The sequence below is a fragment of the Phacochoerus africanus genome, chromosome 11 (genome assembly GCF_016906955.1).
Source record: "Phacochoerus africanus isolate WHEZ1 chromosome 11, ROS_Pafr_v1, whole genome shotgun sequence".
Lineage (NCBI taxonomy): Eukaryota > Metazoa > Chordata > Mammalia > Artiodactyla > Suidae > Phacochoerus > Phacochoerus africanus.
This window is the reverse complement of record NC_062554.1, coordinates 72,403,025-72,420,036: the sequence shown is the minus strand read 5'-3', so window position 1 is coordinate 72,420,036 and position 17,012 is coordinate 72,403,025. Positions and strand designations below refer to the sequence as shown.

General features: G+C 35.0%; 1 protein-coding gene across 1 annotated transcript in view; it reads right to left on the bottom strand.

The window, feature by feature from the left end:
- Positions 1-17,012, bottom strand: part of VPS50 (VPS50 subunit of EARP/GARPII complex) — a 137,769-nt gene that overhangs the window by 120,505 nt on the left and 252 nt on the right. The window contains 1 exon segment of the mRNA XM_047752045.1: positions 10,410-10,478. Coding sequence (XP_047608001.1) covers positions 10,410-10,478 — 69 coding nt within the window.

Sequence of the window (17,012 nt, the reverse complement as noted above, 5' to 3'; positions counted from 1 at the left end):
ACAGCATACAAAGCAGAATTCAATCCAAAACAAATGCCAACACCATATCCCTATAAATACTCCCTCCTTTCAGACAATGTAGTGGCTCCTGTATGAAAACATATGTCTGAACTCAGTCAGACAAACTCTATTCTGCCTACAATCACTGAGCTCCCTTTAATCCCATTGCACTGGCTGGCTGTTAAGACTCTGCTGCCACCCAATCACTCTCTAAACATTTCATTGCTGTTAGTGCTGCAGTTTGATCAGATTACACACTTCTTTAGAACTGAGATTTCTCCTTATTCTCCATCATTACATTCCAAAGTGCCAAGGCACACTGTAGATAAAAATCACTGATCAAAGTGAAATGAATTTACACAGTGAACTGTATTAAAAAAAAAAGGAACATAAGAACAAAAGGAAAAGAAGAGACAACATGTTCTTGTTTTGATAGTCAAAATGTTCCACAAACTCTTAAGGAAAGGATACTTTCTTATAACTAGAAATAACAATAAACATTAAATGGTATTAGGGATATTTTATGCATGTATATTAGAAAAATAAACAGCAACAGCTAAACTGCATATTCTTAAAACAATTACTCTGTAATTTTGCCATTATATAAACTGGTTTTCTAGGATGAGAGATGTATAAAAATACACAAATCTTCCCCTAAAACAGAACCAGTTTTGCAAGCCAATATAAATGTATGAGGCAAAATTTTATATCAACAAAATGAACCAAAGATTTCCTACAAAAAAAAAAAAAACTTTAAAGGCAAAATCGGGGAAACAGAGTAAGAAATGAAACTCCTTATAGCATATTAAAATATGCGATGTTTTTAAAAATTCCAATAATAGATACTTAAACTATGTTTGACCATAAAATATCTGTTACAGACTATTATTAATAAAAGTTTTTAAAGAATTTTATAGTAAAGTTTATGACACATAATAACTAATACATATTATCATTAACAATAGTAGTATAAATGCTTTGCAAACTCTGAAAATCCAAAAATAATTTGTCAACAACTACAGACTATCAAATGTGCCACAACTTGCCTGCTAATGGTCGGTAATCAACTACATTAAAAGTAAAGTACACAAATGTCAACCAAGAATTAAAGCTGAAGGAAAACTACAATTATAGTAATGAATTTAATTGTAAAGGGGATAAAAACAAAAGCACAAATGTTTACAAAGAACATATCAGAGCTCTCTCCCATACTATCATTAGGAAGTAACCTGCCTACTAGCAAAGCTCTATTACCTTATCTTTCCCAGTCAAGTCATGTATTTCAATTTAACAGTTTCTTTTAAATTCCCACTATATAAAAATTATTTGTATGAGGGCATACAGAAACAAAGATAAGTGAAACACAGCTCTTTCCTCAAATACTTGCTGAAGTAATAGGAGGGGGTCAGATGAATAAACAATGACGACGCAAGGCAGAGCATAAAGGAAATACAAACAAAATGAAGAGCATCAAAGGATTCTGAGTTCACATCTGACAGAAGAGGTGGCATTTAGAAAATACGAGAAAACATAAAATTTCAAGTATTAGAAATTGGGAGAATTGGGTTACAAATATAAAGCAAAGCAAAAACAAAAACACTGGAGTGGGAAAGCACACAACAGGTTAAGCAGTAGAGCATGGCTTCCCGCAGGGCAGAAAAATGTCATGGGGGAGTGACTGCATGTACACCAAGAAGCAATAAAATGTAACAACTGTGAGGTTTTTAAAATCCAATATAGTTTTATATATACTAGAACCCTATTTTTCCTTTACCAAAAATAAAATATCCTAACACATATCATTGTGCCAGATGCTATATCCAAAAAGTAAAGCATAAACATTCAATATTTTCTTAACATAATAAACCAAGCAGGATTATTTAAGGAAAGTGGTAGCTAACAAAGAAGTTACTCATTATTTCTGAGGCTGTCTTTTCCAGCCGTTACAATACACTGTAAGGTTGCCTATAATACATACTACCTAGCCTATCTTTCTATTTGATCATCTTTGAGATAAAGCTACAGGAACATACGGATAGAAATGGTTATTTCATAAATGTAACTTGATAAAAATAAAGAAAAACAATCATAAGAGAAATTTAAGTCAACATCTTTGATTTTATCTGGGCCATTTTTTTCCTCTCAACTTAACAACAAAAGGTTATATGAGAACTGAGGATTCAAGTCTATAAAACAATTGAAGCCCTCAAGTGTAAGGTGTTATAAAACATTTCCAATATATTTATGATTTCTAAAGAAACCAGGCTAAACTTTACAAAGCGATTTCCCACTTAAGAGTTCATCTCTTAAGGGAATGTGTTCACACTCAGGATGGAAAAGAAAACTACAAATTTCATATTTAATGACTTTCGAATTATCCATAATACCATACTAATTAAAAATGTCAACCCAAGCTCAAGACTTTCAATCCTATTCACTTTTATAAGTGTAAAAAGTTAATTATGACAGTATAATAGTTCTCCTTATCATTATTCAATACAGTATCTCTGTAATTCTGAAAAGTAATTTAATTTTTAAGCCCACAGAACAACCCGGAAACTTATAATCTTCAGTAGTAGGTTTTTATTCAAACAAAAAGATGAATGCAAAAATCTTCATGTCACAGGTTAGGTTTCAAAACCCCACGGAAAATGTATAATAGAATTTTAAAAAAAGAAATGCAAATCAACTTCCATTTCTGTTCTTAGCTTATTAGACCTCAGTTTACATTACAAAATGGAATAAACATGGAATGCACCGTGTTGGGAGGGAGAGATTAAAGGAACCAAGTTTGCTCTTGTAAGGCACGAAATTGGGTTTGCCAAGACAAAAGATTTATTTTTCTGTTTGCATTTTTTCATCAGTCAACGAAGAAAGCTATTGTAAGAAATTCTAAAAATGAAAATCATAGTCTTACCAAAGTCAACATCACATTAGAGCTCTAATTGAGAGCAAAAAGTGTTTAGCTATCAAAAACTATACAGAGCTTAAAAGAACAAAAACATGAAGTTTTCAATACGCAATCAGTATTATAGAGATCATAAATCACTGAACAAAAATGTTTTGTTTCTAAATGAAAAAGAACGCGCAATCATAGATACCCTAAAACTATACATATACCATGTAAGTTTATAATGAATTGCCAGATGTCTGATTACATGGGGAAATGGCACATTTTCTTAAAATCCCACTAGAACAACAATAATAATCCATCAAAGCAGCCAGTTGATCAGTTTGTGTGTGTGTTTTAAATAAAACATAGCTTTTCAAGCCAACCATGTCTTTCTTCAGGCTTTCAGTGCCATCTAGTGGAGTATTACTGAGGTTACAATTTGAAAGGAGGTTTCAGCAAAATGATGTAAAGAAGTTTTTTTTAAGTTATTACAGTGGCATTATTTTAATCCAACTTTGTAACATACTTAAGTGATAAAAAAGTAATGTATTTTAATTCCTTCTTCAAAATAACAGCATTCCTAAAACACGCATTTTTTTTTCAGGAAAATAGATCTTGAAGAAAAATTATTTTATTCACAAAAATGTACTGAATTATTAACATGTATTAAAAAAAACCACAAAACTAGAAAGCAAAACTTTCATATCTTATACTCTACCAAATATTTTATTTCCTTCTCTTATTCAGTAGTTGTGCTATTTTAATAAGTATTTTCCTAAATTTATCTCTATGAAAAAGAAAACATGAAAGATAATAGCTTTGGAGATATCAAATATATATGTATTTTAAACCATCTTTAAAAATTTCTCAGTTTCAGTGAAAAACATCAAGCTGTTGACCACAGGCCTGCCTAGCTAAAGCTGAAGAAAAAACACATAAACTGAATTACAGAGAGAAAAGTCCAGTGTATGTCTTAATTTAGGAAGTTTTGGTTTGTTTTTCAGTCTTTTTTTTTCTTTTTTCTTTTCTTTTTAGGGCCACACCTGTGGGCATATGGCAGTTCCCAAGTTAAGGGTCCAAGCAGAGCTACAGCTGCCAGTCTACACCACAGCCAGGGCAATGAGGGATCTGAGCCTCACCTGTGACCAACACCGCAGCTCATGGCAATGCCGGATCCTTAACCCACGGAATGAGGCGAGGGAGAGAACCTGCATCCTCATGGATACTAGTTGGGTTTGTCACCACTGAGCCACATCAGAAACTCCTGTTTTTTAGTCTTAAAACACCTCATCAGACCCTCTCTTTAAAACAAGAAAAATTATCAATTCTGAGAAAAGACCTCACAGCACCTTCGATCACCTTGTCTAATGACCTCAGTCTTTCCAATTCCTTCACATTCCACATCCAATAAAATCCTCAGTCCTAAATCCTGCTTTTAAAATGTCTCTCAACTTTAATCAATGTCCTTTTTCTCAACTCATATTCTTATCTTAATCATTATTCTGGTCCAGGATTTCCACTCGAAATTCCACTGTATACTAGTTATCCTCTGAAAACAAGTAAATCACCAACTCTAGGAGACTCAGCACTCACTTATACATACCCCAACCCTCTCCCAGCTGTGTTCCCACTGTGAAAGCTTAGTACAGGCCTCTACTCTACTCCTCTGCAAGTATCTATGTTTGCTTATCTCTCCTACTCAAGTTAAGATAGGAACAGAGTCTTAAACCTCTTTGCATTTTCAAAGCTTGGTAACTGCCTGGCTCAATTAATGACTGCCAAATGCACTGCATAATTTTTTTTATGATTTACTATGAAAGAAGGGTTAAGAATTTCAAAGCATCTGAAGCCAAGAGAAGCATAATTTCATTAATAGTTAAAAAGAACACAGTTAAATATTGTTAGCCATGATTGCCAAAGAGCAAATTCACGGTTAGAGTCACCAGCAATCTTAAATGATACCTAATACTAAATTGAAAGTTTTCATCCCAATCACTAAAGCTAAAGTCTCCAGTCACAAACATCAATAATAATCCTGTCTAAATCAGAGAGCAATACTCTCATCTTCTAAAAATTGCTCAGTACATTTTGACTGTATGTTTTTTGTCATATCTCTCCTACAGATATAACAGTATAGATAGCATAAAACATCAAAGCTAAAAGGGCTCTTAAACATCATCTGGTTTAATCACATATTTTCACTGATGAGGAAACTAAGGAGCAAAGGTATTAAAATGACTTGCCTTTAATAAGCTGAATGTTTAAGTCAATACTTGAACCTAACTCTCTTGACTCCTATTCCAGCACTTTCCTCATGCCTTAGTAAAGTTCTGAAAATAAAGCTCTGTAGTTAGTGTGGTTTTAGGATTCCTCTCGTGGATGCTAGGAAGTTAAATCTGTTTATCTTACCTCACAAAAATATTCTAAATTCTAGGAAGTACTCTGCCCAAACTCCCTGAATGTTACATAACAGAAATGCTACAGAGTAGGTAGGTACTCAGTAAATATTTGTGGCACACATTAAGTATACAAACAAAAATACTTCCTTTTATTTAGACAAATATATTTTCAGGTTTTGACCGCAACAGATACAGTAAACCTAGAATTTTGTCTCCTATCCCTGTATTTTTTCTTTAATGAAAAAAATTAAAAGCATAGCTAAGCCAATCATCTAAGACTAAACATATCTGAGTCCTATTTGTATTTGTGAGTTGGCAAAATCAAGGCCTTAAAAAATAAAACAAAACAACAATAACAAAAAAAAACCCCTTATCTTTAAAGAATATCAGGAGGCAGCATTTCAGAAGAAATCCATAAATAATATTCCTATTAGTATTCCTTTATGGGTTTATGATATTAACCATACAGAAGCACTATGGAATGTTACTTAAGGTCTAGAAGTAGATTTGCAAGGTTCTACTTTTTTTATTTTTTAATCGAGATTCAACAAATCCTCTCAAACACAGTTCTAAATTGCTCTATAACTATTAACTGTGTGACTATCACAATTATTATTATTATAATATATTTCAGTCTTAATACTTTATAATTCTTGTAACCAATTAAGTTATATAAAAATCTCTCACATAATTCAAGCAGTATAAATTTCCTTAAATGGATAACAAATTTAGTCAGTAAATACAACATAGATTAATTTCTTATATTCTTACCTCTGCATAAAAATCTCATTAATTTGAAAAAGAAAAACGAATCCATTTCCCAGGAATGAAATTATAGATCATCACTAACTCGTCATTCTACTTTTCCCCACAAAAACTGTTAGTAAAACTTCCAAAATTTTATCTAGAATGGTTCCTGTATTTCCCTTTTCTCTGTACTTCTTATCGCTTCTTCAGCTTGGTTTCCAATGGTTTTCAAGCTTGGCTCCACACTGGAATCAGCTGGGGATCTTTTAAACACTAGAGACACCTGGCTCCAACCACAAACCAAGATTTAATTGCAATGGGGTATGGCCTGAGTGTTGGTAATTCTAATATGTGACAAAGTTTGAGCACCACAAACCTTGGCTCTGAACTATTTAAGCTAAGACTTTTTTTTTTGTCTTTTGTCTTTTGGTCTTTTGTTGTTGTTGTTGCTATTTCTTGGGCCGCTCCCGAGGCATATGGAGGTTCCCAGGCTAGGGGTCGAATCGGAGCTGTAGCCACCAGCCTACGCCAGAGCCACAGCAACGCGGGATCCGAGCCTCGTCTGCAACCTACACCACAGCTCACGCAACGCCGGATCGTTAACCCACTGAGCAAGGGCAGGGACCGAACCTGCAACCTCATGGTTCCTAGTTGGATTCGTTAACCACTGCGCCACGACGGGAACTCCCAGACCTTTTTTTTTTTTTTTTTTTTAATCTACTCAAAGTTTCTTTTCTTACAGAAAATTCTGGAAAAAAAAAAAAGGTTTTTTTTTAACTTTCTATATATTTTCTCCACCAAAATTCCAAATGTGCGGTTCATGGATTATTACTTGACTCACATCTCCTCTTAAAATGGGATACAGGGTCATCTTGTCTATAAAATGAAGAAATTGTATTAGATGATTTCTAAGGTTTCTTCTCACTCAGACTTTAATTCTCAAAACAAGTTAACAGTAGTACCTTCTGGATTATCAAGCATACCTAATGCCCATCTTCAGTTCTCCTTAACTATCCTCCTTTTTCTAATGAGTTGAACCATATAAAATCTGCCAATATAGACCATTTTTAATCTAAACAGCCATTTCACATGATTCATCCTAATATTTCTCTCCAATTTACCGTTTACACAAGAAACTTCTAATGTAAGGCACCCAAACTAAACTTCCTTTCTTGAAAACCCCAATGAAATCTCAATTCCTTGTTACAACTTAGAGATGATAACAAGAAAAGGAAAAAAGGGGGGGGGGGGGGCATTCCTGAAGATGAAGATGGCTTTTTTTGAGCATTCTACCTACACTTGAGTGAGAGAGAGCTATTAATGAATTAATGTTTGTGTTTCTCTATGCAAGTATTTACACTACTTAAATAGTACAAACAAATTTTTTTGTTTTTTACTTATTGCACTAGAATATCAAGGGAATCCAAGCTAAGATACTGTGTATTTTTCTATTGAGGTATAACAATATTATTTAGTTTCAGGTGTACAACATAACAATTTGATATTTGTATATATATTTGCAAAATGATCACTCCAAGTCTAACTAACATGTCACCATAAAAGGTTGAAGAATTTTTTTCTTATGGTTAGAACTCTTGAGATCTACTCTCTTAGCAACTTTTGAATATGCAATGTAGTATTATTAACTATAGTCACCATGACATTTATAACTGGAAGTTTGTACTTTTTGACTCTTTTCACCCATTTCACACTTTGGCAACCACCAATCTGTTCTCTGTATATATGAGCTTTTTTTTTTTTTTTTCAGATTCTACATATTAAAAGGTCTTACGGTATTTGCCTTTCCCTGTCTTATTTCACCTAACATAATGCCATTAAAGTCTATCCATGTTGTCACAAATGGCAGAATTTCCTTTTTCATAGCTGAATAATATTCCTGTGTGTGTACATGTTTATATGTATCTCATATTTTCTTTATCTATTCATCCTTCGATGAACACTTAGGTTGTTTCCATGTCTTGACTATTGTAAATAATGCCACATTGAACATAAGTGTATCTCTCCAAGTCAGTATTTACATTTTCTTCAGATAAATCCCAAGAAGTAGAATTGCTTAATCTTATGGTAGTTCTATTTTTAATTTTTTGAGGATTTTACTCCATACTGTTTTCCTTAGTGGCTTTATTAATTTACATTGCCACCAAGAGTATGACAGGGTTTTCTTTTTTGTGTATTCTCATTGATACTTGTTCCTTCTTGTCTTTTTGATAATAGCCATTTAACAGGTATAAATTATCATTAAGTTCAAAAACTATCTACCTAAGCCAAACTAATGGGGTGGCTTTCTTTTTAAACCTAGTAATATACTCTGAGAATTTTCTGTGCAACATATTTTGTTTAAAATAAAATTTTCAGAACAATTTATGAGTATAATACCATTTTTGTAAAAGAAAAAAGGAGGGAAGAATCTACACTGACTACTTCATGTAAAATAACCCACAGCTTCACAGAGTAGTTTCATCACTCTATTTCCTTCATAGTATTGGCCATAATTTGCAATCACCATGTTTACTGTCTTCCCTCTACTTGAACCCAAGTAGGCTCCCTGACAACAGAGGAGTTTTGTCTTTTGGAAAAGACCATTGTCGTTGCTGTTCACTGCAGCAATATTCACAACAGCGAAGACATGGACCTTGAAGATGTTATAGTAAATGAAGTAAGCCCAGTCAGAAAAAAAACAAATACTGTGTGATATCACTAACATGTGGAATCTAAAAATGCCAAACTCATAAAAACAGACCAGAAGGGTCGTTATCAAGGGCTGGTGGGTGGGAAAAACAGATGTTTAATTCAAAACTGGCCTCTCCACACAGAGCCCATCATCTCAAAAATTATACAATACTGATCAATGATGGGGAGAGAGTGGGCAGTCAGCAGGACTATATAATAAGATTATAAATTTACTACCTACCATTACCTGAAAACCACCACCGACTCACGGTTTAAAGACAATAGAAACTTCCAAAAAATATATATATATTTTTTTCCAATGGCCACACTCACAGCACTCAGAGGTTCCCAAGCCACAGCTGCCCACCTATGCCACAACTGTGGCAACACCAAATCCTTTAATCCACTGCTCCCGACCGAGAATAGAGCCCATCCCTCTGCAGCAACCTGAGCCACTGCAGTCAGGTTCTTAACCCACTGTGCCACAGCAGGCAATCCACATGCATGGATTTTTAAAGAGGCTCGTTTATCAATTTTACTCTGGTGCTGAAACATATAATAATGCAATCTATTTCAAAGCATGGTAATTTTTATGCCTGATAATCTTTTCTTCAGTCAAAGAAATAGAGAACTATATGTCAATTAGGATTTACAGTTATCTCTTAGTTCCCAATTTTATCACATCCAGTAGTCTCTTATGACATTACATAAAACTCCTGAAAATGCCTCTTTTAAGGCTTTTGTCTGAGCCATTTCATACAAAAGGGTGGCCAGAATTTTACTATATTTGGATCTGACCTAAAATAAAACCTAAGAAGTAAATACAAAATTCACTTTAGGGGGTAAGGCATCTCCAAGAGGTGAGAAACCATCCTCTGAAGCAATAACACTGAGATGTGAGGAGAGGCCGCATGGTTGCTGATCAAGAGAAACAAGCCCTATGTATTAAGCTGCCAGACACGGAAAACAAACAGTAGTTTCAAATATGATCCTCAAGTTGAAAAATCACAAGGGCAGACATTCAAAACAGGCTTTGATCTGCAACAGAGCTGCTATACAGGGAGGCAGCTCCAAGTGGCAAGGCCCCAGAGTGAGACACAGCAGGGATTTATTTATTTAACAATGGCTAATATTTCTCCTGAGGGGAAGTCAGCTAGCTTTCAAATAACACCTATTAAATTTGTAGACTGCGAAGTTCACATGAATATCAGGGGATTAAAATCCAAGATAGCTACAATTTAGCATAAGCTATGCTGTAGCTACTTATTCAAAAATCTCTGCTCCATAACAAAAACATAATTTACTATGATTTTTGGCTCAGTGTTACAGCATAAAAAGTAAATCATCTCATTCTATTTATCTGAATTACAGCAGATGAATCAATAAGTTTCATTTATATATATAAAACTGCTTTCAGGCGAGGAACTTGATACAATAATAAACTCCAAATTTATCAATTTCGCATTTTCTGCTTTACTATAATGAATCATACCGCATCCCAATGAGTAATGAAAGCGAAAACAAGCCCCAAGCCTACTGCATTATAAAACTTTACCTAGATCATCATAACAACCATCTGCCTGTGGGAAGGAAAAGCTTCTGTGAATCAATTAGTATCCAAAGGCAATAATATTTTCTTAAGGAAGTGAAAAGTCACATTCATTCATATAGATCGATACCTTTCCGGGGACCCGGAGACTCTCAATGGCACCAAGATCACTGAGGCTCTCGGGAGGACTTTTCAGACCCTTAAAAAACAATAAGATAAGAATTTTAATTGTGCTGCAGAACTGTAACATGAGAGAACATACTTATTGAAACAGAAATCACCATATTAAAAATAGAAATTTTCTTGCTTTAAAAATATATAGAACATATGTTCTAAAAACAATTGTCACAACACATATGGTACTGTTATTAAATCAAGTAAAGATGCACTTTCAGAAATTTAAAATGAAATTATTATATAACACCTTCATACCTAATGGTTAAAGTCTAACTTAGCCATGACTTAAAAAGATTTTTAAATAATGACAATCCCTTAATATATAAGTGATCCCTAGATTTTACTTATTATTTTTCACCAATGCACCCAATTTATACTATATAACTGAGACTTCAATCTCACGTCTCATTGCTTTTCACTCTACCTTTTCTTTAGCTCTTTGGTACCTGGTACTTTCTATATTCACATTGAGTGAGGGATGCTGAAAGTCTCATTTGTACCAGGCAAAGTTACCAAGACAGAAAGAAGTTAGCAATTTAAATTTTCTTTAAAAGCCTCTCTTTAAAAATGTGATCTTTTTATATTTTGTAAAAAATAAGTTATTCAAAGCAGACACCTAAAGTCCCTGTAATATTAGTCTGTAACTAAAATTAGCTGTACATGAACCTGAGGAGAGACTGACGCTATTGTCAAGATTTTGTCCTATAGATACCCTGTATTGGCCCTTTGGTGTCCTTAGTAACCAAAATATATGGTACATGTAGGTTGATTATTTGAAACTTAGGGTAGAACTTGATCATTTTTAAATTAGAGAGGCATGAATTTTATTTTCCCTATTATAAAATACCACTAGTATTTTTTTATGTTTTTTATGACCAAGTGCTCTGCCTAATCCCCAATCTTCCATGACTCCCAGAATATACCCCCTCAAACCTTCTCTCTCCCTCTCTCTCCAACACCCCACACAATCCACTAAAGAAACCAAACCAATACCCTACTCTCAGAACTCTTCTATGAAGTTCTCCTAAATCCTATGTTTCAAAGGATACACTATTTCTCAGTATTGCCCATGGATCATCTCCATCAGCATCACCCAGGGAAGTTTTTAAACATAAAAATTCCTAGGTCCCACCACAGACCTAATAAATAGGCATTTATGGATTGGGACCAGGAATTGCATTTTAACAAGGAACCCTGGTGATTACTATAATCTCTAACGTTTCAGAAATCCCACTAGACAATTCCCAACGTAATACCTCTGCTGGAATAGTGAAATTTTAAATATTAAATATGTATCTCTCAGACCCAAGAGAAGGGAAAGACCAAGTCCTATTTGCCTCTTTAGCCCAGGGGCTAGCAAAGTTCCAGGAACAGAGTAAACAAACCAAACAAATAAGTAAATTATTCGGAGCCTGAGTCAGGCTCCAATCTCCAACTAATTAGAATCTTGTTCCCCTGGGAACATGCAATTGACTGTTTTTGTTGGTTTTTTTTTTTCTTTTTTTTTAATTTATTTTGTTCAGTAGACTTTAAAATGACATCTCCAGGAATAAGAAAAGCATACTGAGGTCTAAAGTCTTACAGTAGGTGAGAAAATAAAAGCATGTAACTACTCTTTTGTGTTTGTCACTAGTCATCATGAGGGCATAGCACCAAAAGTGGTAAAGAAGGTAAAGTTGAGTGACAGAATTAAACTTCCCTATACAATATATACACATTTATATACATTCAAACATATATACATACATGAGAGTAAAACTTCATAATACGATTGAAAATCACAACCATCCCTAAAGTATCTTTTTTAAATATAATTGCCATGTCTTTTAAACAAATATTTTGAAAAGTACAGGTTAGTTTAACAAATCTAACAGAAATTCTTAGAGGAATATAGAAGGTATAATTTTCTCTTTCCCCAGAATTACTCAGTAAAGAAACAAATGCCTAAAACAAGTAAACAAGTGATACATATAATATCTAGAATAAGGCCTTACCTCCAAATTAGTTACCACATAATTTGCCACTAATACTTGGTAGCCTCCCACCAAATGTCCAAACTGAAAGTAAAAAAAAACTGGAAACCCTATGTATATGTTAAGAAAACTTACTTAAACCTGCCTGTCATCATAGTCTAATGATGGTGACAATAACTCAGAGGCTACTATAAGGAATAAAGGAGATAACATATATGAGAGGCCAAAAACATATATGTTAAGAAAACTTACTTAAACCTGCCTGTCATCATAGTCTAATGATGGTGACAATAACTCAGAGGCTACTATAAGGAATAAAGGAGATAACATATATGAGAGGCCATATCTGGTACATGGTAAGCATTCTTTAAGTATTGACTGTTACTTTGAATATCATAGAGAAATGCTTTTCTTTTATCTTAACAAAACAGAAAGAATTACGTAAACGTCTCAAAGCACAATATGTGATACTCCCCTGTATTTTAGGATTATAGATCTTGAGCCCTTTGATTAGCAATTTTATAAACTGATACTAAGAAATATGAAGTCATCATTTTTATTTTATCTTCACCTCCTTAGAGCAGGAAGTCAAGGTTATAACTACAATACTCCGCCTTTTTTTTTTTTTTTTTGGTTTTTAGGGTCACACGTCTATGACCTACACCACAGGTCACAGCAACCTTAACCCGCTGAGTGAGGCCAGGGAGGAAATAGCATCCTCATGGATCCTAGTCGGGTTCTTTAACCACTGAGCCACGAAGAGAACTCCTGTATTTGGCTTTTGTTTTGATAATTTCCTCAGTTTAAATTTATACAAAATTAATCATAATAATATTTGCCTTCACCTAAATCAGATTACACTTCAGACTACTTCAGTTATATCTACAAGAACCCTCGATTCCCATTCATAAGACCAGTCATTTATGTCCCAATGATCAAAAGGAGCATGTGAAATGATTTGTGATTCCTTTTCTTTTCAGCAAATGAGTGTTTATACTTGGCACTATTTCTTTCGAACCCACTCTAATCAGGGTTCCCCCTCCCCACCTCTTCACAGCAATGCTCAGTCCATTTGCAGCTCTTAACACAGCTGATCCCTCCCTCCTCTTTAAAATTATTTACTCGGCTCCCAGGATTCACTGATGTGGTTATCTTTATCCAGCAAATATTTACTGAGCATCTGCTACAGGATGGGTGCTCTTGGGGGTGAAGCAAACTGCTCACCTCACTGGCTGTTGCTTTTCCATCTGCCTTCCTAGACCCACCTCTTCCCCTGACCTTGGAACACTGAGTCCTCAAAAGCTCCAACTATGAACTCTTGTTTTATTTCTACACTCACTCAGGTGGTGATTTTAGCAAGTTCATATACTTTCTTTATGCTCATGATGCTTAAATTTGTATCCATCTCCCGGAATTCTCTGCAGAAGTTCAGGCTCTTTTAGCCAACTGCCTACTTTCTTTCTCCACTCAAACATCCAAGAGGCTTTCAAATGAATAAGTCTACAATAACTGTCTCCCTTCCTTCAATGTGTTCCTCCTTCAGCCTTATCCACTTCATTAAATGGCAATTCCATTCCTCAATTGCTGGGGCCAAGCCATATGGAGTCAACCTTGAAGCTTCTCTTTCTCTCACAGCCCAAATCCAATCTGCCAAAAAATCTGGTCAACTCCACATTTACAATATACCCACAATCTGGCCTCTTCTCAACACCTCCACCACTAGCACCCTGGTTAAGGCCCACATCCTATCTCACCTGGATTACTGCAATAGCATCCTTACTGGTCTCTCTGGTCTTGCTGTGAGTGAGGAGGAAAGGAGAGATGAGCTGACGATGAAGTTCTATGTGATCTGGCTTCCTGCTCTCGGCTCTCTCTTCATCTTCTCATCTCCTACTTCTTCCCTCCTCACTCACTTCACTCCACCCACACTGTCCTCTTGCTGCTCCTCAAACACACTCCTGCCTCAAGGTCTCTGCAACTGCTTTTCCCTTCACCGAGAATGTTCCTTCCCAGACATCCTCATAGCCCACACCCTCACCTCCTTCAGGTTTTTACTCAAATGCCACCTTCTCAGTGAGGCCTCCTGTGGCCACCCTATCTAAAATTATAAATAAGCCCAAATTGCCAACAACTCCAGGACTCTATTCCTCCAAAGCGTGCATCACCATGCCTGCCTTAGCAATATCTGTTTTGTTCACTGCTGAACCCCAGACTTAGAATAGTGCCTGGCACATACTGTTCAATACTGTTCAATAAGCATTTGTTGAAAGAACTGAAAGAACAAAGGCCAGCATACTGGAGAAAGCAGAATAGATCTCATCTAAATAAAGAGAGCTAACAAAGCCTGCCCTTCCACTCTTTTCAAGCCAAGATCCCTGGAGAATTGAAATGCCAAAAAAAAAGAAAGAAAACCTAAGTTTCATAGACCTTAATTTCACATCTCTCCACATTAACAACATTATATTATTAGCATACTTTTAGCTTCACAAAAAAAGAAACATCATCATGTATATTTACTTATAATATTACCACATTTAACATAATAATAAACAGTACAAACAAAATCCCCACTGTAATTCTAGGCAGCACCCTACTTTCACACCTCCATAGATTCATCAAATGTATATTATGATTAAAAATGTGGAAGTCAAGCCATAAACAAATATAATTAGGATGACTTTTACAAGCTGTGTAACAATACTAATTTTACCTCACCTTTTTCACAGTATAGTTGCAGATTTAGTTGTTTTTTTTTTTTTTTAAGTGTTCTTTCGGGTTTTTTTTTCCATCCCAACAAAGCACAGACTTTACCTGCTCAATCCAATAAGCAACCTGATTGAGGGTGAAGAAATACCATTCTCAGAACAATTTCACTACATTTAGGAGACATAAATTTATTATCACTGAATCTGAACTTTGTATAATTTTTTTATCTCCCATTCACTATTACAAAATAAAGTCAAAAAAAAAACCAACCAAAGTTGCTGCACAATGATGGCAATACTGACCACAATGAATTGCTCAACAAGCAAGAGGAGAACACCAAACTTAGGTGATGTACAGAGGTCCAAATTCAGCATTCCAAAGGCAGTTTAGGTGTACTGGTGATACAATATACAAAAGCGTGTACTATTTTAAAAATCAAAGGGATATCAAACTCAGCCTGAAATCAACTATTGTTTGAGTTACTGCAACAGCTGGCTTCCAGTTTTTCCCACTTTCCCACTATCAATGCAGCCACTGAGATCATCTCTATGATCACAGACTTCCTTGACAAGGCCCAGGAACTGTGTTAACCCCTTTTTTTAATCTCTTTACTTTGATCATATCAAATAAATATCACCACTATAAAAGCTCCATGAGCTACATGTTATCATTCCTATTTTCTTTAAAATAAATACTGAAAAAAATTAGGTAACTTGCTCAAAGTCACACAGCTACTACAGGATGGAGCAGGACCCAAACCCATCTTCAGGTACAAACCCATACTCAACAAATATGAGGGGCTTCTAAATGTTACTACCTACTTACTTAAATCTTTTATTATTCACAGACTTCTTAATTTTATTTTTTTCATGATATTAACAGTAGAATTTGACAGAAGTAAAATAATCATATAGGACTCTTGTATTCTTCACCAGAGATCTACAATTTGTAATCTATTCGGATATCTCTCAATTCTGAACTAGGAAATAAGAATTTAATTTGGAGCTTGCAGGCTTTTTTTTTAATCAACAATAAAAAAAACCTCATAAATGAACCTTTCACTAAATGATTATCCTCCACATTTTCCTAAGTTCTCAAAACCACATTGACTTAAAACTAAATTACACTTCTCTCATATAAATATAATAAAGAATAGCCAATTGTAGTAAAAAGAGTTGAAATAAAGGTATCTAAAGTCAAACCATAATCAAAAAGCACATAAAAGTACATTTCTGCCACTTCTTACATGAAAGAAGCTGACACATTATTAGGAAGTCTCTAACTTTTATGAAATGAGATAGAAAAGAGCCAAAGGTTTTATTCATGAATTAGGATTCTGGCGAAAAATAAAAGATCATTATTTTAACATGACATTGATTTTTTTTAAAGTATTATTTCGCATACACTAACTTACTGATGAATCCCCTAACAAAACTGTGAGACAAGATGAACAAAAATAATTATCATTCTCACTTTCACATCCGGAAATTAAAGCTACTAGGTTTAGGGACTTGCCCAAAGTCATAAAACTACCAATTCTATGTTCAAATTATCCTCTTTTTTCACTCTTTTCAGCCATCTCTATTACACAGACCTCACTTCCCTACCCAGGCCACCTGCTCACAGCCTACAGGCAGCCTGGACAAAAGAAACTCTGCAGGATAGACAGGGCTGTCACTGTAAAGTTGGCAAAAGGGAGAAGCGGGGGCGGGGGGGGGGGGAGGCAAAAATAGCCTCTGACTCCCACACTGACCTTGTCTAAAGAAATGTTTCTGGGTCACCGGGACCCGCCTGATCAGGGCTCCAAATACGGCCGCTCGTCTGAGCTTTCCAGAGTGTGCCCAGGCTTTCTGATGCCTCTGCCACCTGCCACCACC